This window comes from Bombus flavifrons, chromosome 8 (genome assembly GCF_040668555.2).
Source record: "Bombus flavifrons isolate JBK064 chromosome 8, iyBomFlav1_principal, whole genome shotgun sequence".
NCBI classification, from domain to species: Eukaryota; Metazoa; Arthropoda; class Insecta; order Hymenoptera; family Apidae; genus Bombus; species Bombus flavifrons.
Genome location: NC_138449.1, coordinates 5230741 through 5256360, shown reverse-complemented (window position 1 = coordinate 5256360; position 25620 = coordinate 5230741). Strand labels below are relative to the sequence as shown.

Here is a 25620-nt window from a genome sequence, read left to right as displayed (position 1 = left end):
CCTGCTATTGCATAAATCTTATGGTTCTGCGATGTGATATTCGCAGCCCAATTTCGATCAACGATTCCAAGTTTCACTCGTAATTTCTACTACTTGGCTTACTTTATAAATACACCCGCTTATCTCCCAGCTTAGGTGTTATTTAAGTTGTTAAAACAAATATCAATTTATTACGTATATATAGGTATTTTAGAATTTTCTTATTTATAATAACTGCCTTCGAAAAATAATTTCAAATTAGGGAATATAATCTAGCTTTAATTACATTAACAATTAATTATGCCCCTCCACTGGAAATAGACATCGAAGTGCCTATCAATTATTTATATCGAAACATTCGCAATACTAGCAATTTAGTATTTATTGCTTCCTCGCAATATTATCGATCAGTAAATTAACTCTGTTTTCGTTTGTAATTAACGAGCATTTGGATTATTGAAGTTTCATTTAACTTCGGATCAAGCCAGGATCTCTGCTTTTCTACGGTGTTTTATTTCAGTTCCAGAACTACAACCTCAATCAATGATATTAGTCACAATTATTGGCTAATTTATTTTATAAAGTAGTCATTAGTAGGTATAATGAGCTACTGCACAACCGACGGAATGTTTTATTCTGCAAGACTACGTCCCATTATAATTTATGGAGATAAATGAAGCTTCTAACACGAATCAAATACGAAGAAACTGCAAAAGGAATGCGTTAAGATTACATATCAAAAGAGTTACTTTATCCAAAACCGAAAACATCGCGTTCTTTCCAAACAATAATTATCTACGACAATACCAACAAAATTTCCAACGTCCTCAATCTAAACTATCCAACTCCACAAATATTTAACTCTATAACACTAATTTCTAATCTATTGTCAACATTATAGATGCCGATCATCTACTCACTGCTATTATCTTTAACTTGTATTACACATTATATCGCGCTATCTTTTTTCTACATACTTAAAAACATATCTTCCTTGTTAAATAATAACCGCAAATACCATGTATGGCCTATTCAGATACCTTCGAACGATTCCAATAAAAATACTTTTGATCGAATGAATCTCAATTCCTTCGAAATGAATCACCTATCTTGGTCATCATCATCATCAAGAACAACAACAATAACATCGTCTGGGCGACACGGTTCGCCGCGGAGAATCCCAAACAGCCCGGCAATTCGCTCGAGTTGGCTGGGCTTTCGTTGGTAGGATCCATCGCCAGGAAAAGTCTTCGTGGAAACTCGGCCCGCTATAAATATGTGCGCGTTCGATGAATCGACCGCGTGTGCCGCGCTGTTCCAAACAGTTTGCGCGCGGTTGTTGCGTACGCCTGGTCGCGCGCCGAATGCGAAATCGCTATGAGGAGACGCACGCATGCACGCACGCAACCATGCACGATCATCTTGCGAACGGTCGAAACGTTGGCTGCGGGCCGCGTCGCGTTGCTTTCGTGTAAATCTCGCGATTAACGAGCGAGCAAGCGCGAGAGGCGGAAGCGCAAGCCGCGTTCCGATGAAAATGGACTCGCGCTCTCGTAGATGAGCACGGCAACGTCCCAGACAGTTGCAAACCGGACGAAACGCGTTTTCTGCATCACACGCTACTAGATGAAAATTTAGTTGGAAGAAGGTGGTCGCTAAGAGTAGGATAATAGTACGTGACGTGGAACATTGAAGTAGGGGTTTTCGAGTGAAATGGAGGCGAAATTAAGGAAGAAAGCTAGAGGAGATGCAAAGTTACGGAGGTAATAGCGTTTGTATTCATTTTTGAAGGACTTTGGATGAAATTCCTATCAATTTTGTAGATCAGGTTTAAGCGCATTTTTTTGCCCGTACGTAACGTAATATTTTTCGTACTTGAATTATTGAGCTTAATGAATTTTTAATGTAAAATTTAGTAAGGATAATCTTAATCAAATTTCGTATTAGATAAATTTCTGATGGAGCTACTACGCGTATTATGAATTATATGCGGGATAAAAGTTTCACTTCATACGAAAGTGGACAAAAACGACTTCTAGAGAAGAAGCTGTTTTGTACATTTTTAGGAGAACGAAGATAAGAGGGAGTTCCAGGGAGAACGGAAGATCCTTTACAGTCAAAGTTTTGATATCTCTTGAAAGACCGTTCGGCGGTAAAGTTTAAGCGGAGATTTAGAAAAATTTATAGTCGTAGTTTCAAATACTGACTCTTGCGATACATTTCTGGAGCACAAAGTTATTTCTCGACTACACTCGCCCAGTGAATTTCGCACGGCGATTTTATTGGACCTATATTTCGTCGGGAGTTTGCTGACGTACGTATGTCGAATCCTTTAAAATCTTCTATCTATAACCACTTAGTGAAAAAGACAGTTTTCAACAAGAAAAACAATAAAGATTTATGAAATCATTATTGGTAACGTTTAAGAGAAAACATGTATAAAATAATGTGTATATACATATGTATAGTATATGTATCTACATTTAAAACTAAATACAAAATTTTCGTTTTGCTTACATTTAACCTAATGTAATATAATGACGAATTTAAAATGAATAATGTAGAAAATTCAATGGGATTATGTATTACGTCAAGTAAGATATAAAATTTACATGTAGGTAGTATTATATCTGATGATTATCTCGAATATAGAAAAATATGTCATAAATTGCCACTAATTACACACTCAGTCATAGTTATTAACCAAAATTAACGTTTTCCTTTGACTTTAACCAACCAGCCCCCGTATATTAAATAAATAATCGTATCAGATATTATCGAACAAAATTAGCAACACACCGTTCCTCGTAACGAAACAAATCTGTAATTTTGTTGAAATGGTACTCATAAATATGCAAGATCGCACGTAACATGTGTCAAAAACGGCGGCGCTGAATATCATCATCTGAAATCGTATGGATCGAACGTTAGGAAGAAAACGAATAAACCGACTTCGTATGTAAATGCAAAACGGAAATTGATTCCTCCTTCGTTGGCTTGCATTTCGAATGGTGACATTTCGATGCGCCGGTGCATCCGCGTTCGACGAACGCCACACGTGAATATGCACTCTTCTGATAGTCTGATGCATCGTACTACAATCTGTCGGTCGTCGATGGTCGTGTGCTCGACCGATAAGATCGTCATCGGCCTTTTCGAGTTTAACGATCGGAGCATGGGGCAATTAAACGAGCAGGCAAGATACGTCGTTGTATCTCGGATCGGTTCCGCTGATCGAGAACCCCCGTTTCAGGTAGCAGAGACACCGTTCGACGGTTAATCGATTAATCGACCGATTCGCTCGGCCAATTAACTGTTTCGATCGTGTAGGAACGTGTAGACGAGTATCAGCGAGACGATTAATCAACATTTTTGGCCGATTATCGTTGCCAGTCATGTTTTCCGGTAATTAAACCAAGAGGAAGCAGGATCGCGTAACGAGGATTTTTGATTTGGACAGCTTCTGGCGATTCGTCTAGCAGACAGTAGAAGTGCGCACGAACCATCGACGCGAGCCAGTAAGAACAGGGGTCAGACTAGTAAGTGGATTAGAACAAAAGTGCCGACTAACGTGTTAAATAATGAATTTTTTATGATCAGTCGATTGTCAGCTGATCGATCAGTGCTGTTAATGGATTGCTCCGGTCAATTTAAACATGCGCGGCTTTCATCGCGACAGGTGACGTTTAAGTAAGAGACAGTTACCAGGATATCGGGACGAATACACGAAAAATGGGGGTACGAGATGGTGGACTTGGTATCTTCGTAAGTCTTTCACAACGTTCGAATGTAGGTTCTTCGTATCGGAGAGAACATAATTTATGAGAGAAAAAGAAGGCACGATTAAAACGAAGGGAATCCTCCAAGCATCCCCCATTGTCACAACTGTGTACAGACACGTATCGACTGTTGGAACGATGTATATTCAGTGTGTGACACGCGGTCATGCAGATGCGGGCGAGCTTTCTAAATTTCACTGCAAGCATTCCGGAAAACGAGTGACGCGTGCCGGTCTTTCGTCAAATCGAATAAAGGCTATTGTACGCGTCGGCCGCGCGCAGACTAAAAATAAACGGAACTAAATGACGAGCGCGTTTTACTGGCGCGATGTAAATCGTCGTGGTTGCGCCAGTTCCCGACAAAGACGTTTCAATTGCGCGACAAGTTCGACGCAACTTCCTGCCGAACTAACCGACTTCAATAAGCTTTTATCGTTGCAAAAACTAAAGTCGAAAAAGAAAGAAGGAAAAAAAAAGGAGAAAAAAGCCATCAATTGCTCTCTGTTCGTGTCGAATACTTTTATTACGCCCGGCTCGTTAGTTTACCGCTGAAGCGCTGTACCAAAAAAGAAAAGAGAGGAAGAAAGAAAGATAGGAGGACCAAGTGAGGAAAGAAGGCTGAAGGATGGTCGGCTCTTCAGAACCACTCGAAAGCTAAAGTCCCCTCCGTGCCGTTTCCTTGGGGACGAAATGAACTTCATTACGGATATTCTTCAAACGGGATCCCCGGAAAAAGGAACGACAAAGCTGAAAGGAATTAATTTCTTCAGTTGCAACTGGCTGGCTCTCTTTCTTTTTCTCTTTCTCCTTCTCTCTCTTAACGAACGGGACTCGCGTTTGGTGAACGTGAGAGAGTGCCGCATTAAAATCAATATGCCGTAACTTTAAATGACGGGCATCGACTGCGAAGTGAAAAGCGACCATACAACACCAGACATGTCTGAAAAAAAGAGGAAAGGGGTGAACGAAAGATAATGTCGACTGATAAAGGTGTCGTTAGGCGCGAAACGTAATCGAAACTGGCGATTAATAACTCCTCCCGACGGTTGCTAACAATTATCGGACGCGGTCATTAATATTGTTAACTATACGCGATATCGCGACGGTGTTCAAGGTGCTGCGACTCCTTTCGACATTCTCTCGTACGTAGGTGCGAGCACCGTGCAAATTATACACTATTGGAAGAAATACCTCGCATATGCGAGCCTACTCTCCTACGAATCGTTCCAGTCAGATATAACAACTAGATAAACACGAAACGACGCAGAAAAACGAGTTTCTTGTTAATTATACGTTCTAATTTTGTCTTTTCAGAAGATCGATAGCGTTATAGTAAAATATTAAAACAGAATATGAGAATCTTTTTCTTAAATTTCAGGGAATTTATTTTATACTATATATTTATTATTCTCTTTTAATAAGGTCATAAATTTTCATTTGATAGTAAGATCGTGAAGATCGTGAAGAAACGAGATATAAGCTCTTGTAAAAATATTATGTCGATTCTTTTGACGGCAAAACAACATTGACACCCAGGCACGAGCAAAAAGGTAGTGGAATTCAGACGAGTGGTAGTCACGAGTGAGCAACGCTTCAGTGAGTCAGTTTCAAGTACAGACACACCGTACGTGCCTTTTCATATTTCAGAGATCCTCTCGGACCCTCCAATTTTCCTCGAATCACGAGTGCTACCGGCTCCCGAATTTTTTTAAATTATCGCTACACACGTCCTTCTCAAATTCTTTTTTTTTTTACGTCGGGCGCTATCTAATTATGAAATGTAAATTCATAACTTTTTTCCCAATTTATTTTCGTTCAAATAACCCTGACATTTTCTTTTTCAACCCCTCTTTCTCCATTTACATAAAACGAAAGAACATTCGAATCAATGTTGCTCCAACCAACAACGCAATTTTCTAATTAAAATCATTTCTTTGGTTAACCGGTTTGTAGAAATGATACCAGACAATCAAACCCTCATTTTATCAGCGTAACCTCTACGAACTCCCCCGAATCCTCTGCGACTCTCCTCTAACCTAACTCAAACACTAAAGCACGTTTATTCTAATTAACAACCGACTTCCCATCTGTTCAATTTTCATCAAATTAACACCCATCATCATTGCTTTCGTCATCATCGAACCCATCCAATTCTCGCGGGATACTCAACAGAGAGTCGGTGCAAAGGAGAAGAGCATCGATAAATCGCCAAGGGAGAGGAAGAGTGAGCGAGAGCGCCAGTAAGAGACGGAAAGGTGTGTGTGTGAAACAGAGAGAGATAGAAGAGAAAGAGAGAGAGAGAGAGAGCGCGCGAATGGCGCGAACAGCGCGCGAGTGGTGGCGAGTGCCGCGAGTAGCAGCGATGTGGGTCAACCGCGAGGCGACCGCGAGAGGCCCCGAGGGTCGCCGAGAATCGGCGAGAACGGCCGAGCGGCAATCACGTTGCGCGCATCTGGGTCACCGGCGTACTGGCGCATGCGCAGTTCCCTCCCTCGGTCGTTCACCGTTGACCAAGTTACTAACCTTCCGACACCCGGTCGCCAGTTAGCTTCTCGTATTGACCGCTGGAAAAACGTTGACTTTTCTCGCATGAGAAACCCGTTGGAGCTTTTCGTTGGCTCGATCAGAAGCACAAGGGAGGCCGCGACCGACCAGAGAACGGTGAGCGGTGGCTAAAATGTCTCAAAACATGGTGCTTGAACGTTTAATCTATCGTACAGACCACCCGGTAATAGACATTAACTCGCGATCGAATCGACGCCGTGAGATATAACACGGCCATTAGTTGTCGTTTCATACTATAATCCTTACAGGATAAACGCACTGTCGATAGACCTACGTGTGTCCACGTTCGTAAAATCGAAGCGCTAACATAAACAGATAACATCGTCTGGAGGGACGGAAGGTAAATGGCATCGGGAAGAACGCGACCGCTCTTCGCGTTTATACAACCCGGCTCTTTTTTCAAGCGTTCGAGTTTTCGGATAGTAGATGTCGCTGGAAGATACGGTCTCTTACCGGCATGCACCGTTGCCGTGCCACAAAATATTCCAGCGATCGATTTTCGCAGCCAAAACTAGAAAATGCTGTGGGGCTCTACTCGAGATTTCCACGAGTATCGACGAAAAGCCTCACCGACTAACGACACACGCCATGGTCTGCTGACGAATGAAAAAGTATCGAACGATCCGGAGAGCGTGACTCGGAGGGACGCGAATCGCGTCGTTGTTAAAGTCGACCGACGAGTAGAGATGCAAATCAGTCCCGTATTCGCGGCCGGTACACCGACGTAGCATAGCCTGATACGATAAATTCGTGCGCGTAACGGACCACAATTTATCCGCGGCGTATGCGTCCGCAGCAGAGACTGCGTGCGACGAAAATACATAATGAATGACCACGAGAAACGGAAGACAATGTTGAACCGGTTGAATCGGCTGATGCGTTTCCGAGCTATTCGCGTCCGGCCCGGCCCAAATTCAAAAATCTTTTCGAGCGATTTTGGCACCGGTCGACACTGTCGATCGACCGCCGCGCCACGCCGCGCCATGTCCATGCCGGCATCGTAGTGTCGCAAGCGTTGCCACATCTGAATTCGCTTAAGGAAACTGTAACGGTCATTCTTGTCTGTGCGACCGTGCGGGACTCCTTCGCAGTTGCGCACTGCGTGGCCCCAAGGGCCGTTTGCATCTCTCGTTCTCGCGTTAAATTATTACGTAATCCGTGAGATCGGTCATTCTCACGGATCACACCGGTTGCCTTTTATCGCGTTACATTTTGCCCCGTGCAGTCATGGAGACTACATAGGCGTAGTCATAGAATCGAATCGAAACTTTAATATCTAAAAATAACTATCGGTAAATCGAAAAATCGGTTACGTGAGGCATGTTCGTCTCGGTAATATTCACGTTGCGTGGGATTCTCCGAGCTATGTATTAGTCAGTACCTTATTCCCAAAGATCATCACGCTATATTTTGTCCCGCGTATATTTAGGCAGCAATGCATGGGTGTAGGCGATGGAAACAGATCGGTGACTCGAATAAACTGCGTGTTCGTTATCTTGCCAGTAGATGAAAACGGCGTTCGATTCGAATTCCAAGAAATTGCAGCGTACGGGTAAAATTGGTAGCTGTGGTTCTCTATTATCTTATCGGTCCCAAACTTTTCTCGCGTCGACTCGAACGTATTCGGTATCATCTTCATTCGACGACAAACCTCAGCTACTCTAGTGAAAAATTTTGCGAAGTTTCTTTTTCTTCGGCGACGTTGCGGTAACCCGAACGTCAAACAACATGTTGTCTCTGTGCGAGATAATAAACGATAGGGAACGTTTTATCGGTAACCTCGATAGAATCTGGACGATGCAGCCGAACGGGACGCAATCGCATGTCAATCCTAATCGTAACGCCCCGCCGCGCGACGCAAAATGCACAGTCTATTCGCGGGCGTTTCCGCGAATGTGTGGTGTGTCAACGACGCCGACAGGCCGTAGAAAGAAGAGAAATATTAAAAGCGTGCGGAACGCTTGCACTCGTTCATAAGAATCTACCTCCATGCTGATTATTCTATAGCCTGACCTACATTCATTCCGAGATTCACGCCACTCGCAACTGCCGACGACAAACGCGTGAGCTCGCTTCAGCAACTGCACGCAACGTCTGCTTTCTGCTACGCGGATATAGAGAACTAAGAAGGAAGCAATAAAAATGGAGAAAATATTTGGATAAACTGAGACCAGCCAAGCTCTCGTTTCTAATAAACGGAGGTACACGACAATGACTCAATGCGGTTGAAAAGACCATACGAAATTTTAAACTCTCCCAATGGTGCAGGTGTATCACCGTACCGGCCGACCTGCCAGATGAAACGATTCTAATTGTGGTGCATACACAGTGCACTAAAGTTTACTGCGTCATCCTTAGATCGGTGTTGGATTCAGCCACGGGTTATGTAATATTGTTGTTGTTTGGAGCGACTTAAGGGAGTATCTCTAACAATAAGAGTAGTCTCTTTTGGAGCAACTCGAACAAAACGGCATTTTTTTATATCGATGATTAGAATATATTGAAGAATGTCTTATAGGTTGTTTCTCATGATAGATGAATATATATTTATTGATTATTTTGAAAATTGAAGAAATAGAAAAATAGATGAAAGTATATGAGCCGAAATCACTTTTTTTTTTAAAGGTAGAATTTCATTTATAGAAAATGAGTAAACAGTTTTAGATTAGATCAGTCTATGAAGCAGCGGACATGTGGTCTGTAAAATGGTCATATAATGCACGGTTTTTCATCTCAGAAGTATCAAAGTATACGAATTTTATTTATAATTTATCGAATAAAAAGTAGGAAATAGTCCATGTATTAAACGTACTTAAAATATTATTCAATAACATGGAAATTGTAATAGCACTTTCAAAAATAAATATAGGCATGAAACATTAAATTATGCAATTCCTACAAAATTTTGAGATTGTCCAAAACAATACGCAAATACCACTCAAGTATCAGCATCTTGTTACTGGAGGCGATTGGTCCTCTAACAGAGTGTATCGTAGAAGACAGCGCGAATTAACGCTGTCACTCGGCTGCTTCCTTGCTGCGATGTCTGACATCATTTAGCAGGGCCGCGAGGGGACAACAAACTTCGCAGCAAGTTCCTAAGTGTCATGGAAATAAACATCAACTTCGACCGAGTAATTTGCGCCAAGTCTCTGCGCTTAACGGAGTTACGACCGATCGAAGCTGTTTCGACATCCGCAGTGGTTGTACCTCACATCTCCCGTGGAAACACGCCTTGCGATACATGTTTCTAAGCCACATACAGTTCTGATTCACCTGGTGTAAATTTACCCGACAGCTGATCGGCGGCGTGACCACGACTGGCTCTCGCGGCTCATCGTTCGCGATTCCGAGTTCATCATGGTAAGCCTGGATCAGGCCGATTTTTCGCCATTTATGGCACAGCCTTCGACCTCGAGATATACATAAAGAGGCATCAAGCGAAACATGCGGTATGTTCTTCTTCCATTTTTCTTCCACTACCTCGTCGAATATAACGCCGAATTGGCGAATAGTGGCGCGTACGCAAAGGCAAAGGGAACGAAACTGAAACAGGTTTGCATTGTAAAGTGGCTCTGCAGGTTCCTGTTATGTAACATAACGTCTCTCAACGGGAACATTTCAGAAGATCAAATTTTTCTAGAGATTTTCTACCTTGTTTCATGAAAAATAAAACATACCTAATGATGTTAGAAATATTTATATTAGCAGCGAATTTATTAGCAAAGATGTATATGTATGTGGAACTCAATAATAAATCAAGCAGGTGCTTAGTAAAAAGGACTGGTATCGATCAGTAAGTGTGAAGAAAACCAAACACTGATCCGAATTTGCAAATTACATAACATGAAAAAGGATCGATTAGTATCATTCGTCGCGCAACAGCCCGATGGCAGAAAAAGTGTATCGAGAGCGAACTCGTACCTCATATCGTCGCGTATGTACATATAGTTATACACAGGGAAAGTGGCTGAACGTTGGGCGTCGGATGCGTGCACGCATCTCAGCTTCCCTCGTGTGTGCATTGTGCATACGTGCATTCTGAAGCATGTACGGCTCGTTATCGACGAGGGTCGCTTATCGGCTCCAGCTATCTGGCCATTTCATCGTGTAAATTCCAAGCGTGGTAACGTCGACGTCGCCGGTGCCCAGTCGAGGCGCTGGAACGGCGCAAAGAGACATATCGCCGGGGCGATTATTTATTTGCGAAACGTATTTATAGAGTATTACGCGGCGCAGGTTGGCAACCTCGTGCACGGTTATGCAATAAATGAGAGAAGGAGCGAAAGGGACACGGTAGAGGGGGAGGACGAACGAGGGAACGGCTTGAAGTGAGAGGAGACGATGCCTGCGGCCGCGGGGGCAGAGACAATAATACGTGGTAGAGCGAGAGGGGGTGGAACCGGAGGGAAAGAGAGAGAGAGAGACTGTCTGTGAAGGACGAGGATGGAAAATAAAGTTGTACGGGGTGGGGATGAGTCGTGGTAGTGGGGAGTGCCGTGCGCGTGTCCGAGAGAAGGAACGAACTTCTGAAAGAGTTATTTGATGATAAGGGCGAGTTAGGGGAAGTCAGGGGTGAGAAAGAAGTATAAGAGGGTAGGAGGGTGAAAGGGAACATGATGTGTGCATGCAAGGAGGATTTAAGGGGAAATGCTATAAGGAAAGAGGCAATAACTTGAAAATTCATGTCGGGACAGAGGGCCAAATGGAGTATTCGAGGGATGAGGTTTCTGGAAAACGTATGTGTGCATGTTTAGGTGGGGGAGAGAGATGGCGAGAAAGATGAAACGACGTTTCGTGATGATACTATTAATGTGAGTGTTAAGGATATTAAAAAAGTATTGCTTTCTTTGCTTTGTATAAATCATTGTTGTTGGATATAGATGAAGTAGTATGCAAAATGATTTAGTATTGTGTACCATGTCGAACATAAACAGTTTATGCTTGAACTTCGAATCACTGATTACATTACAACAGATGGGATTGGGAATGAAAAATGCAATAGCGCGTGAAAAAGGACTGACTGTTGAATCAAAATACTTTCAATGGGCAGCGGTGCACGTTGCATTAAGTGCATTATGCTCGGCACAAAAATGAAAGTGACCTTGGCACAAATGCCTAAAGCGTACACCGATCGTGGAATCGCATTAACACTGAATATAAATTAAAACTGATTGTTACGCACTGTGTAGCAATCCCGTGGCGGCCGATATGCAATAGTTCGATTGAAAAAGAAATTGTGAAATATGAGAACTTGGAGTTCGCCGATTAAGTCTTGCATTCCGCCCATGCAACCGTAGAGAAGTTTCTCGTGCGAATATCAAATCAAGGTTATCTAATACTTGTACAAAAGTTTTTCCCTCTTTCTTACATATTTTTCTACATTCACATAAACAAAAAGTAGTTTATATATAATGCTTCGTCTGGTATCTGCAATTTTTGCTTTTATGACAAATGAAATAAAAATTTCCGAAAAAGGAAACGTTTTTTGTGTGGATACGATACTTAAGACATGTCATAATGACGTCCATCAAGCTTCTTCTAATTTATAAAAGGTAAAGATATATCCATAAAAGTAACGTACCTCCATTTTTATTGAATCATAGTGTCCATAAAATGCCGGTGCCACGCTCGTTAGTTTAAAATCTGGTCGTAAAATACGGTTGGTATCGAACGGAATCTCTAAATCCATTATTCCCGTTCCAAAATCCTGCTAACCGGTGGTGCGTTCGCGGTCGTGGCTACACCGCGTCGCGCCACGACTACTCAACCTTAGGTTAAAGTCGTAAACGGTGAGAGTAAACGGAAAACCATCGTGGTTCTTTAATTAGTCGCGGCGGTCGTAGCAGCGGCGACAGTTCTCGTCCCCAAAGACAAACTTTCCGAGGCGGCAATTTCCGAGCATCGTCGAGGGAAACACGATACGCACGTGTATTTAGGAGCCGGTGTGTCCTTAACGAGCTGCGCTAATAAAGTTAACGTGCTGTGCCACACGGGACGAGATCGGAAAGCCCGCCTTCCTCACTCGTGTTCCTCGTCGTGCGTTTCCGTGATCGTTCGGAGTTGCGCAGTCGACGATCGTAACGTAGTTTGGTTGTCGGCGCAGCTCGGTTGTACTCGGTAGTGGTCGTGTTGCGCGGGTGGTGGGAGGGCTACACGAAACATTAGGGTGGGGAGAGCGAAGGGTGAGGCACTCGGCCATCATCGGCGGAGGCGCGCACAGTTCAGTGACCCGACGCAGCGTCATTCGGCGGTGGGGAAGCGCGGGGAGTTCTGACATATTGTGAGATGCCAACTCGCTAACGCCGGTCCCCGAAAAACACCTCTCTCTCTCTCTCTCTCTCTCTCTCTCTCTCTCTCTCTCTCTTTCTCTCTCACACACACACACACACACACACACACACACTCACGTTCCTTTCTAACGTTCTTTCTCTTTTCCTCTTCTACACTTTACCCCCCTTTTTCTGTTTCCGTCTTTTTTTATCACCATCTCCCCTCTATCTATCTGGCTTTACTTCTTCTATGCTTTTTTTCCCTCGGTTACTCCCGCTCTACCCCCTCTCCTACCATTTTTTTCTATCTCTCTTGTTATATCTCTCTCTCCCTACTTTTCTTTGTTTCTTCCCCTTCGCCCCCTGCGGCTCACTCGTTTTTCCATCTTTGTCAGCTCCATTATCTCTTTCCTTTGTTCGTCTCCTTTCTCTGCCAGTGACTTGGGTATCCCGTACAGCCGCGAGGTTCATCAAACCCCCGAAATATTCTAATGCGCCAGTCGCACGATGTTTCCGCGAGTTTTCCCCGCTGGGCCCGTGTAGGAAGCGTGGTGGCCGCGCCACATCAGATAACGAACGCGTACCGCGTGTTGGTTTTGCCACTTTTGCCGCCCGGATCGGACGGTCGATTGGATCGTGGTGACGTGCGGTGTACGCGTTGGTACGCGAGACTCCCGAAATTACCGCGGAGGAAGGAAACGTGGAGGCATCGTGACTACGTATGCGCGCGTGTACATGAGTACACGTGTGCGTGCGTGCTTGCGTGCGGGCGCGTGCATGCGTGCGTGCCAGTGGTCCCGCTCGGTCGAAGAGTACGTTCGCCTCTGTCGTTTCTCCGCTCGCGTTACACCAGCATTTTCCTCGTTCGGCCCTCTTCCTTTCTTTCTTCGCACTCTCCATTCTCCTTTCTCCCCTTTCTCTGTCTCCCGTTGCCATTGCTCCAGCAGCACTCTACTCGCCACCTCTGCTCGAGTGCTCCATGCGCGATCGAAGACGTTGCGGTTCTTCGCGTTTCGAAATACCACGAGATACACGAAATTCGGCGTGTTTTCATGGTCGGCCTTCGATCGAACACCACGCCAGACAATGAAGAAGAAAACGACGATGGTGTCGTCGATGTGTTACCGGGACAAGCTGGCTCCGCCGTTCGACGTTGCATTCCGTGTGCGTGCGTGTTAAGTGCAGCCAACAAAGTGATCATCGTGGCTGGAAAGGCTCCAGGTGGAAAACGCGCGACCTCCTCCCGTCTGTGTACGCGTTTCCCGTGGTGTGTGCTCATAGTGCGTACGTGAGTGCGTGAATGCGTGCGTTCAGTCGTCCGTGTACACATTACGTACACACCTCTCTCTGTACGTGTACAGTGTACACATTACGTTTTACATGCGGCGCTTGCGCGGCACCTAGCGACGTTTCGCGCCTACTCGCGGTGTGGGAGTTTCTGCCGCGGTAGAAACGATCGGCTATTTGTGAACGATTCACGCGTCGCTTCTTTGGGACACGGTGTGCTCCAAAAATGATCGAGAACCGTCCTGCCGCGTTAGGAAATCTCCTTCTCGAGCGGAAGGCGCCCGGCATGACGTGTCCGTTCGACATACGACGACGGTAAATGGAGTCGAAAGATTGACAGAACTGTCGTGTGACTAGGTAACGCGAGGAAGATACTCCGCCGCCGATATTCATCGACGTCGTTGAACGATAGATGTCAGCGAGATAGCGATATGTTGATTACGCGCCACGCTCTGTCACAACTGGATATTACAACTCGGTTAAAGTTGGCCGGCGTGTCGACACGTTGCTGATTTGCTTACTTGCTTGCTTGCGTGAGCACGACTCTAAAGCTCGTTCCTTGTTTCACTTTGTCGCACTGTAAGTTTCTCTCAATTGGTATTCCACACCGTTCCATCGGTAACCAAAGCCACTTATGCGTTCCCAATTTTCACGCTGTCGAGCTGCGAGTTCACGTCTACCTGTAATAGTCGGAACCTTTGACCACTTTCTACTCGATTCTGTGCAAAACAGAAGCGGATTTCATTCGTCGGATAATCCGACTATAGGTAGCATAAGAGGCAAAGTGAAATATGGATCTAGTGTCTCCTCGGTATCGTTGAATATTCGTCGCCGAATTTCTCTTTTCGTCGATTCGATTCACACTCCAAAGAAAGCACGCTTACATAAGGATAAAAATACATGATTCTCTCGTGTGTCGTCGGAAACAGCTAATAGCTCCCAGCAATCGTAAATAAGAGATCGTTGCAATATGTGGCTGATGCGTTACTATGTAACCGAGAAACCGTGTTTATGCTTGGAGTCATTAATTTTCCTCCGATTGTTTGAAGCATCGTCGAAGCAATTTTGATACTCGATCGCTGTCTATTAGACGAATTGTACACAAAATTACGCAAAATCTCGTGGCTGCTCAATATTCTAGTTCGCTGGTGAATTAATCGTTATCTCGAAACAACGAACACTGAACTTATTGATTTGATTTGGTAAACGTCAGGTTGCCTTACAATTAGATTTCACTGGAAATTGTAACTGCTGTTTCGAACTATCTCAAGTCAGAAACCTTTAATATCTCTACCGGTGATAGACGTTCGTAATAGTCTTTTCAAATAAAAGAAATTTTATTTATTTCGATCATCTCTTTTTTACCTCGCTTCGTAAAAGTTTGATGACGCCTATTTCTCCGTCTGGCACTTTAATTCTCTATAACATCTGACTTAGTAATAATATACTCTATATTTATTTATACTTTAACCTATATTTTTCAGAGCATGCATTTCTTTCCCCACATTTACCTTTCTTTCTTCTTAAATTATGGCGAATAAAATCAGTTTAGGGTTGAAACAGAAGGAAATGATTCGAATTTCATTATTCCCGGATATATTAGCAACGTTGCATATGTTGACCATCGTCCTAAAATCTTCAACTAGAACCGCTCGAGAAGGAGCTTACTTGACGATCGGGCTTAAGTTTCAAGTGTTCTGGATGCAACACGCTCACTCTACTATTTGTCTCTTTCTATTTACTCTGTTCTTCGTTCCTGTCCCTGTCTGGAAAATCTTAGGTCAGCCACTCGAACGAACTCACGGAGTTACGTGATTAACTGGTTTCGACTTAATCGGTACCGTAGCTAATGATATCTTTTCGTCGTCCAACTCTATTTATTTATCCCTGTGCGTAGTATCATTCAGAGCATCGAAAGTACATATGTACATATTTCGAACCAAGTGGAGACTCCATACGGAACAATGTGACTGGATGGCTTTGATTACGAGAACGAGAAAAACTTAACAAGATTCCTTTTCATTCACACCGTTTCTACGACCTCTTCTTCGCTCCAAGTTTTCCTTCGTCCGTAATTGGAATTTCATTGGAATTCATAGATATAAGTACGTTTTCAGAAGTCTTCTCTCCTTAGCTAAAATGTCTTATATAGAATTTTTCATCTTTCAAGGTACGTTGAAATATTTTAAGTTCCTCGTAGTTTAAAGTAAAGTTATACGAGACGAATAAAGATGGAACAAAGAGAACGTTAAAACTTCAGTTTCCTTTAATTTTGCAATAGATGGAACGTTTTAACTAAAGAGGACAAAAGAAAGCCACCTAATTATAGAGGAAGTCAGTAATTCCAAAAAAGTGTGAAACGAATTTCTTTGTATAGTTGTTTCTTTATATTATTCTGCTTTCCTCCATAGTTGTTCATATGAGAACTTGCTCTAGCCACCACAATATGACATTCTTAAAATATTTCTGAGGCTGAACGATTTCGATGACTCCGTTAATAATGCAGTAAATATATCGTGGCGGTCAGATCGAACGATATCGTGCTCGATCCCGTAATTCTCTCTACAAACAAGTGGAAAAGTCTGGAGGACGTCACTGATTCTATTCGCGAATCGTTCCATGGTATATACACGTCCGATCGTTTCAAGATCTGGACAAGTTCCAGCCGTCCTCACGAAATCGAACGTCAAGCGTCGAGCTCTGTTTCCGCGATCTGGCAAACACAGAATACACTCTGCTTCCGTTGGTCGATTCCACACGCGTATTTACCGTGATTCGTATGCACATGTAGGAACATGTATGCATATCTAAGGGGAAAGGCTAAAGTTGCCGAGGCATGGCCGGACAAAGCTATAACCACGGCACAAAGTGGCTTCGATTTCGGGAGTTCCGGGGTATATAGTAAGCGCTGTGCACTCTCCTCGAGGCAACGGCATGACGCACATCAAAGATGCGAGCGTGCCGGGTGACTGTACTCTGGGTTCATCGTTCTCGGTTATGTAATGTTCGACCGTATGGTGCAAGCGCCTCGACGCTACTCGTGGCGCTAGAGTTGTTGGACGAGAGAAGCACGATATACAGACACGAGCCGCTTCGAATCCTCCTCGCTCCAATACAGTAGCCGGCAGCTTGTACGAATGATGCACTAACACACGTGCATGTGTGTACATTCGCGTGCGCGTTCTCATATACATAAATACGCGTATATGTATATATAGTATATGCCTACATACATAGATGTGTAAGTACATATACGCATATATTCATACATACTTACATGATTATATACATAGATACATTCGTGCACATACACATACATGCATACATATGTACATACACATCCTACATATAGTATATTTACCTATACTTACATCCATGCATTACATATATATATATATATATATATATATATATATATGTATATATATATATATATATATATATATATATATATTCGTGCATATATACATTGATACTTATATATACAAACACATTTACATACAATGCACACATGTATGCATGCATATACATATGTACGTATACATATATAATATACAAAGCATGTGAACACCGTTCCCCTTTTCTCTCTTTCTTCGGTAGCCTCGCTGGTTCTCTTCTTCTTCCTGTTCTAGCACACCCTCTTTCTTCTGTCTCGCTTTAGCGCCCTCGCAGCACACGATGTAGATGCTGCATTACCGAGCTGAGAACGAAAATAGAGGGCAACGGGAGCCACTGCAGCAGCCGCATTTCTACTTTTTCCCTCCGTTCCATCGCGTCTACTTTCCCGGTTCCGACTTCGTTTCCACGCGTTATCCAACTTTTTCAATCGTTTTCGCCCGCAAGAGGTGAACGAAAGCTGTAGGCTGGATGATTTTGATTGGTATCGCGTGGTAGATCGTTCGTTCGTGTGCGAAGGAGAAGCAAGCGTGTGGTGATCAATGAGGTTTAAGCCCGAGACGGGAATTTGTCGCGCGCATTCCATGTTCGATGGCGCGTTCGAAATCGCGACCCATAAGGCGCGATTGATTTAGGGGTTGCTTCGCACAGAGATCGGGATGTATTCTTGGTCAAAATCCAGGTTAGAAAGCGTATAAATAGACATGACTGGAAATTGTTCCGTGGAATATTGGAACGTAAATTTTCGCCGCCTCGTTCATTCCCAACATCCCTTCATTCGTTTTCGTCGCCTTTCCGATATTGTTATGACCAATAATTCCACGATTTCAGCAGAGGGCAGTAAGACGAATATAAAAGTTCAAAGACTATTTTTGTATTGCAGCATTTTAAGGAAAGTATCTGGTTAGCACGTGAATTATATTCAAGAAGCTACATTCTCTCGGTGATTGTGCTCATGCAGCTCCATCGATCGAGCTAGAATCGATTATGTGTCAGCACAAATTTTCTTCGACAAACGATCCTCTGTAGACTGCTAAAGAAAAATTCTTCGTGTGTCCGTGGGACATCCCATCCCGCCCTCTTTGCAGGATACAGCGCGAAACGTGTTCGGAATAGAGTACTCACAGTGTTCTGTTCCATATACCATCTCATAATCGATGGGACGACATCTTGAGTCAGTTCGATGACTAAGTTGTGGAAACTCTTCACGATTATTTTTCGCTGTGGAAACTTGTCACAAGTTGGTGGGGCGATAGCGGCAGTTATATGATGTGAACTGTAACGCCCGAACGATGGATGGTTAAAAGGATTGTGAAAATTCAGCGAAATACCACCGTAATGTGTATTCATATGTAAGGGTTGTTGGTGGATTTTAAATGAAACACCCTAGTGTGAAACGTAAATGGAGGGAAGTCTCTCAACATTCGGTGGGCCAAGTTGGGGGGCGGACAGTACGAGTCCTCAACCGCCAGAAACGACGAGAACCAGGGTATCAGTGCAAACTCCCAGTCCAGAAAATAACCTTTTGGACGATCCAGTTAGACTCCAAGTTAATTCTATACGAGGTACTCTAAACTATGGCAAATTTGAATACTTCGAACTCTGTCCCATCTTCAAATATAGAAGTATATTAATACAACTTAATTGATACATCGAATTTACATTCTAAATAGAACCGGAAAATGATATTACATATTTCATAGAACATTACACAAAATATTTTTCTCGATTAAAGCAGCTCCTATTTTTTTTAAAACAGCAAGAAACATCTCGTTAAAATAATTTTATTATCTTATATCTGAGAACATACAACTATGACACATGGATATTCCTTTCGCCTTATCGCAATTGTTTACGTGATAGAGGAAACAGGATTTTAACACGAAACTTTAGTCACGTTTTCCTCGTCGACACGAGACAAAGATATCTTTTAGAGGCGATTTTTAAGATTTGATGGGAGTGCATCCGGGATAAGGAGTTGCGATTTGTAGAAACACTTGTACATGAAAGGCGTCTTTCTGCCTGACATGGTATTCGCGGTGCAAAGTGGCTGCGTTTCTTTCTAGCTTTGATTTCCTAACAGAAACGCCGGCCACGTTTATCCTCCGCTTTATCGCGACACATTAAAGTGATAGGAAATCTCTGGTGTGACTCCCTGGTAGATAGCTTACGATACATTTGAACGGTTTGCCGCGGTTGCATCGCTATAGAATCCGCCGTGTAGTATTGTCTCCCAATCGAAAGGTTATCCATAAATATACTATGCGAGAACGACCGATGGTGTGATGAACTTCGACGAGCCAGGAATAAAGTGGCAACATATAAAACGTCAGACGTTTCAGTCCTTCCTCTTTGATACACGTTATCAAGAAATGATGAAAGAGTAAATAAATGTCTTGAACTGAACATTGGACGGTATTCTGGGTTTAAGTAGTAAACAATTAACAATGAATTGCATGCAGAAATAGGAATTAGGAGAAAGGAGAAATGAAACTAGGTTGAGTAATAAATTCATTCATGTTTTCTTAAATGAGCACACGAGTGAAATAAAATCTGTATAAATAACATATGACGAAGTATTCTACAATCAATAATCATCAATTATTTGAATCTTACAATTATAGCTTATAAATGTAGATTTAAATTTCATATTGGGGCGACTCAGAAATCAATTCGAACATTGATATACATAGCAATTCAAGATTAAGATACGAAAACTTTCTTTACCTAAAAAACAAAATTTTGCGAAAATAACCTCAAATCGATATCAATTAATCTACCAGATGAAAAAACTTAATGTAACCGGTCTTTATATGTAACATGCAACGACTGAATCTTTAATTAGTTACTCTTTGATTATTGTATCAGTCTTCGATTGACACGTGGTGTTACAGACAATTTAACGTTTTCCTTTGCTTATTGCTTTCAGCCCAGATCGAAATAATCCCGTGCAAGGTGTGTGGCGACAAGAGCAGCGGCGTTCATTATGGCGTGATCACCTGCGAGGGCTGCAAAGGCTTCTTCAGGCGGTCTCAGTCGTCGGTCGTCAACTATCAATGTCCGCGGAACAAGAATTGCGTGGTCGACCGTGTAAACAGAAACCGGTGCCAGTACTGTCGGTTGCAAAAGTGCCTACGCCTCGGCATGTCTAGAGATGGTAAGTGCATATCGTTGGTTGGAGCCTCTGTTTTCTCGGAGAACCTCAAGGTTGTCACGGACTCGCGTTAGTTTACGTTAGCATCTCTAACGAACAACGTAACGACTGCTACTTAGAAAACGATGTCACTCTCTTGGAAATTTATCCGTGGATATATTTCCATCGATTAATGTAAACACTTATAGTAAAACTAACAGAAACTGGTATCGTTTGTTGCTTTTTAATATTTGGGGGCCACAAGGGAAGATAATGATAACCAAGCTTTATGTTCTCAGCAGAGAAACAACTTTTTTCAAATTTAATATTCTTTCAATCAATTCTTGCCTCTTTATTTGATTTTCGAATTTTATACGTATTTTTCCTGTTCTCGTGAATATTGCAAAAATATTGATTGTCCCAACACTAGGTATGCTATTGTTTTTTTTTTATAAAAGTTTATTACACTTTTGAATTTAACAGGTTATTCAACTATGAAATATTTGAGTTTATTTATTTATGTTATATTCCTTTTAGATATTAATATAAAACTCAATAAACCAACAGAAATAACATTATCATATTTTTCCCGCTCTTGATTTATATTCGGTTTCTAATGCATTTTAGATAGTTATGATGAATTGTTCGATTTTTATTATCTACGGCTAGGGAAGGAAAGAAAGGAATTGGTAAACAAATGAACTATACGATAATGCTTATGTATAAGTGTCGCGTTAGAAGTTCCAGCAACGATCCAACAAATCACGAGTGTCGATATGGAAATGGAATTTCTTTGTTTCGAGCGCTATCATCGAGTTTAATTACACGACACGTGAACGTGTACGTTCTACGATATACACTCATATGTGCATTCTGTTCTACCGAATATAACAATGGTCAATTACAAAATGAAATTTATATCACGATTATACGATTCAATATATTATTTTTTTTTTTTTTTTATCCCTTTCGATGTCACGATTCATATTTATGAAAGCAGCTAACGTGCGGTGTGTATTTGTTCGGCTTTTATAATACCACATTGCATCGATTTATACTCTGAATACGCGTATGCATCCTATAAAAGTGATCGACGTTTGCATATAAACGTTTATACACATTGTCGAAAAAAAGAAACCTAAAAGTTGTCAAATTAAAAAACAACTTTGTGTTTCAATAATGTAAATTGCTGCGTATTATTCCCAAAACGATGTTCTCTATGGAACGTTATAGCAAAATTTTCAACAAAAGCCAATTCACGGGATACGAATGTCACAATGGACGGATCGATGCAAATGTATGTGTTTGAAAACGTTTCAGAGTGGCAACGTTTTGTCAGTTTTATTCGTTTCGATCGATTCGAAATTTTGCGAATTTACGTTGAAGCGCATTACCATGGCGACGTCACACGTAAACATTCAACAGAGAGAAAAAGAGAGAGAGAGAGAGAGAGAAAGAACTCGTCAAATCAGATACACGGGGATAGCAGCGGCCACGCGTGCCTCTCGGGGTGTACGACCCTTTATCGGAGGCTGTCCAGCCCCCTCTCGACCCGAGCCTCCGCCACGTCTCAACACCCCCGCACGATTCTCTCTTTCTCGCTCTTTCGCTCTCCTCTCGGTGCAGCTAGGCCTCTTACCACGTTGCTCCACCTTATCGGACCCTGAGTACTTACTTACACGAGATGTCTTGGACACGTTTAACGACATTCACGCGCAAGCGTTCAGGTCTGTGCCCCGGCGATGTGGTGGCAGGTAGCTTTTTAGATTTCCACGTGGTTGAATGTCGGTTTAATCGGAGAAATCTTATGAATTTGACAAAGATTGGAAGAATGCAATTGAAATGATAGGATAGATAAAATTTTTTGTGGAAAATAAATTAATTTTAGGTATTTCTTCGATTTGAGGAATCTGTCTTTTTATCACGAAACATTAACTTAAAATATTTCTTTCAATTAGACATTCCTTTGAATTAGATATTCTTTTGAGATAAAGAATTTCGTTATGTTCTGCATGTACAGTGGTAAGGAAGGAAAGTTTAAAATTGCTACACTATGGATATTAATAATCTTTTATCATATTGATGACAGTCATCTATTTCGAAGTATATTATATTTATTCACTGCTCGTGTCAAATGTAATTTTGCTTCGTACCTCCTATCTTTTAATCTTTCTTTCGCCCATCACTGTAGGTACATAGCGTGGAAAACAGTTAAACTTTATTCTAGTTTGTTATATATTTTATATATTTTAAATATATTTAATATATATTTTATAATTTTAAAATTTATATAAATCTCATTTATATAAATTTATATAATTTTAAAATTATATAAATAAAATTTAAATAAAATAAAATATATTTATATAAATATATTTTAAAATTTTGTATAAATCTCTATAATGAAGAATAATTTGTACCAGAAGATACAAATTCAATATTATATCCCTCCGTTCAACTTGTAATTCTTATAATTTTAATAACCTGAAATGCAATTTCATGTATTCGTGCAAATCTGACACACTGTACGATATTTGATGAATTGGTCATCATGTAAAGAATTGAAGGAATCCTAGTCGCTTTAAAAAAATTGTCATCATAACAATATAAACGTATAATTATTGTTAAATAAGGATTATCTTTTTTTGAATCTCCACGCTATGTCGAAGCACGTCTACGTGTGTTGAAGTGTTTCATAGAGGTTGTTTCGACAGTTCGTTTTTGCGATTGCTCATAAAGTTTTTTAATGAATACTCTCCGAGCTTCCAGGTTTCTGCCGTTAGATAAAAAGCCACGTTCGATAAAGTAGCAGCCGAAAAGCAGGACATTGCGGTCGCGTCTGAATGGAATCGCAGCTGTTTTTGATATGAAAGAACGGACTTTGCTGCCGATCTAATTGTTCATCTTATATTGTCACGATTTAAAATTAACATATTTCGCTGCAGTCCTTAAAATCAATAAAAAAATTGTTTTTAAAAATTCTCTATATTGCAAACGATCAAAAAGGAATTAAATAGGAATAGTTCGAGATTTAAATAAGATTAAATTGTGAGGTAGAAAGAACGAGTTTGGAAATATTATCCTAATCGTGCAAGTTGGTTCTTCGATAATAATCGACCGTCTCCTCACCAGTCATCGTTTGCAAATGCTTGATAAGGATCCAATCGATCTTCATCTCTTCTATACGCCATGCTGCTCCTTCAAAGAACATCCTCCCTTAGTCGACAGATTAAAATAGCATTTATCAAGCAGTCGATTCAAAATATCTGCATTTTTTGTTAATCAACCGTTCACCTTCGCCGACGAGATTCATAAATATTCTTGAATATTTTAGAATAAGATCCTGTTATCATGAACTTTGACTTCTTGAAAAATTTACGCTCTTAATCTCTTATGACTAATGAAGTAGATAGCAGAAAGAAATGGAATTTCAAGAAATTTTGGACATCCTCTAGCTTTAGATTTCATAGCATTTTTTAATGAATTTTCTTAAAATCTATTTTAGAAGTATTTATGGAATTATAGTAAAGTGAAAGAGGAAAGGAGGAAGAATAAGAAAAAGAGGAAGAAGGTGTATTTATAGTGAATTCATCTATCACATTCTCTAGAAGGTCTTAGACCTTAGAAGAAATAGGGCCTGTAGGTCCTGGTGGAATTTAGGTTAAAGGCAGCATTTCTATAGAAAGGACCATTAAATGAGGATTTTTAAGAATTCTATAGAAATAGCATCACAAATATACTCAAACTCTTTCGATCGCCAATATATTAATTACATTTCCAAGAATTCTACAACCCTTTTCCCAATCCCAAATTCTTCATCCTCAAACCCAGCATTTCCGACGCATCAACTTTCCAGACTGCCTACCCTGTCCCCCTCTCCCAACAGGCTGTCAAAACCGAAACGTCGAATACCTCAAGACCGAACGCTCCGCCGTGAGGTCATTGACGTCCCATTCGTTGAATCCTCACCGCGAGGTGTGTTGGTCGCGCGTCGCGCACCCCTGGACACGCCGGAATCCCTTAAATGGCTTGATATGCTATCCGAAATAGGAACATTTTGAGCAACGAGAACAAATCCTCCCCGATGTACATAGATTCGGCATGATAATCGCGTTGCTTCTCACAAGCCGGCGGCCGGGAGTATTTGCGTCGGTTGATAAGGAGCCAGTCTTCTTGTCCTCGTCTCGTTGCAGTATGCGCTCTCATATATGCTCAGAGGAGAGTGCATCGTGTGCTACCGGTGATGCGCGCGCGCGCGAGCGCATACTCTTCCTGTTGTCATCTTTCTCTCCCTCCCTTTCTGCCAGTGTTGTCACGCTCTTTCCCTCTGTCGTTGCCTCCTCGTTGCTTCATCAGAATCCCCAGTCTGCTTTCTCGGTCGCTCGTTTGCCGCGTTCGGTCGATCACCCTCCGCTTCTGCCTCTCCGTCGTCCGGCTAGAGCTTCTCTCTCTCGTTTTCCTCCGCGGGCGATCCCGATAGCGGTTTCAGCTGGCAGCTGACGTCTCGCGACTCGTGTCTCTCTTTCTCTTTCCCCTTTTTCACGCGTCTCGTTCACCAACGGGTCACATTTCTCTCTCGCGCGTAACCAACAACCCCGTCCCCGAGAGCGGGACGGTACCAAACTGATGTGTGTGTGCACGCGCGCGCCTGAATGTGTGCGTCAAGTCATGCGTATGCGGTCGCACAACCGACCGCTCGAGATTCGTCGTGAGTGCATCGAAATGCGTTTTAGAGAGGACGGACGGAAGCACCGCTCCCCCTCCCCCTCTCTTCTCTTTCTAACGCTAGACTCCGGTTTTTCGGATATCAATGCGGGAAGTCGTGGGGAGGATTTGATTGATGCATTGAAATCTTGATTTGAGTTTGTGTGTTTTTCGGTTAAATTGTATTACCGATATAGTTGTTTGTTTTTTATGTGTTTTGCTAGAGCAAGTTTGGGTATGTTTTTATCGTAGAGTAGGAAAAAGAAACGTCGATAATATCAATAGAATAGTAGTTGAATACGTGTATGTTTATTGGATGTACAATGCCGTGGTTGGGTGATGACTAGGAATAAGTAATATTAGTAGCTACGGGCTGCTTTTGGACGACGACTATGTTAGTGCATCTATAGACCGATCCATAGATTATGATTAGAGCTGGTATTAGAAACGAAAGGACTAATGTAATATACAGAATTTGATAATGTAAGAGAATTGAATTTTCGTT

At 42.0% G+C, this 25620-nt stretch overlaps 1 protein-coding gene and 1 pseudogene across 10 annotated transcripts in view; both read left to right on the top strand.

The window, feature by feature from the left end:
- LOC138182928 (probable nuclear hormone receptor HR3) overlaps positions 1 to 25620 on the top strand; it is a 135381-nt gene that overhangs the window by 92308 nt on the left and 17453 nt on the right. For 9 of the 10 annotated variants that reach the window (XM_069119390.1, XM_069119392.1, XM_069119387.1 and 6 more), the window contains one exon: positions 20208 to 20435. In XM_069119390.1, coding sequence (XP_068975491.1) covers positions 20208 to 20435 — 228 coding nt within the window. Of the gene's footprint in view, positions 1 to 18192; positions 18844 to 20207; positions 20436 to 25620 lie in introns of those variants that run through there. The other variant, XM_069119388.1, reaches the window with a different exon arrangement.
- On the top strand, positions 13045 to 13915 carry LOC138182929 (uncharacterized; annotated as a pseudogene).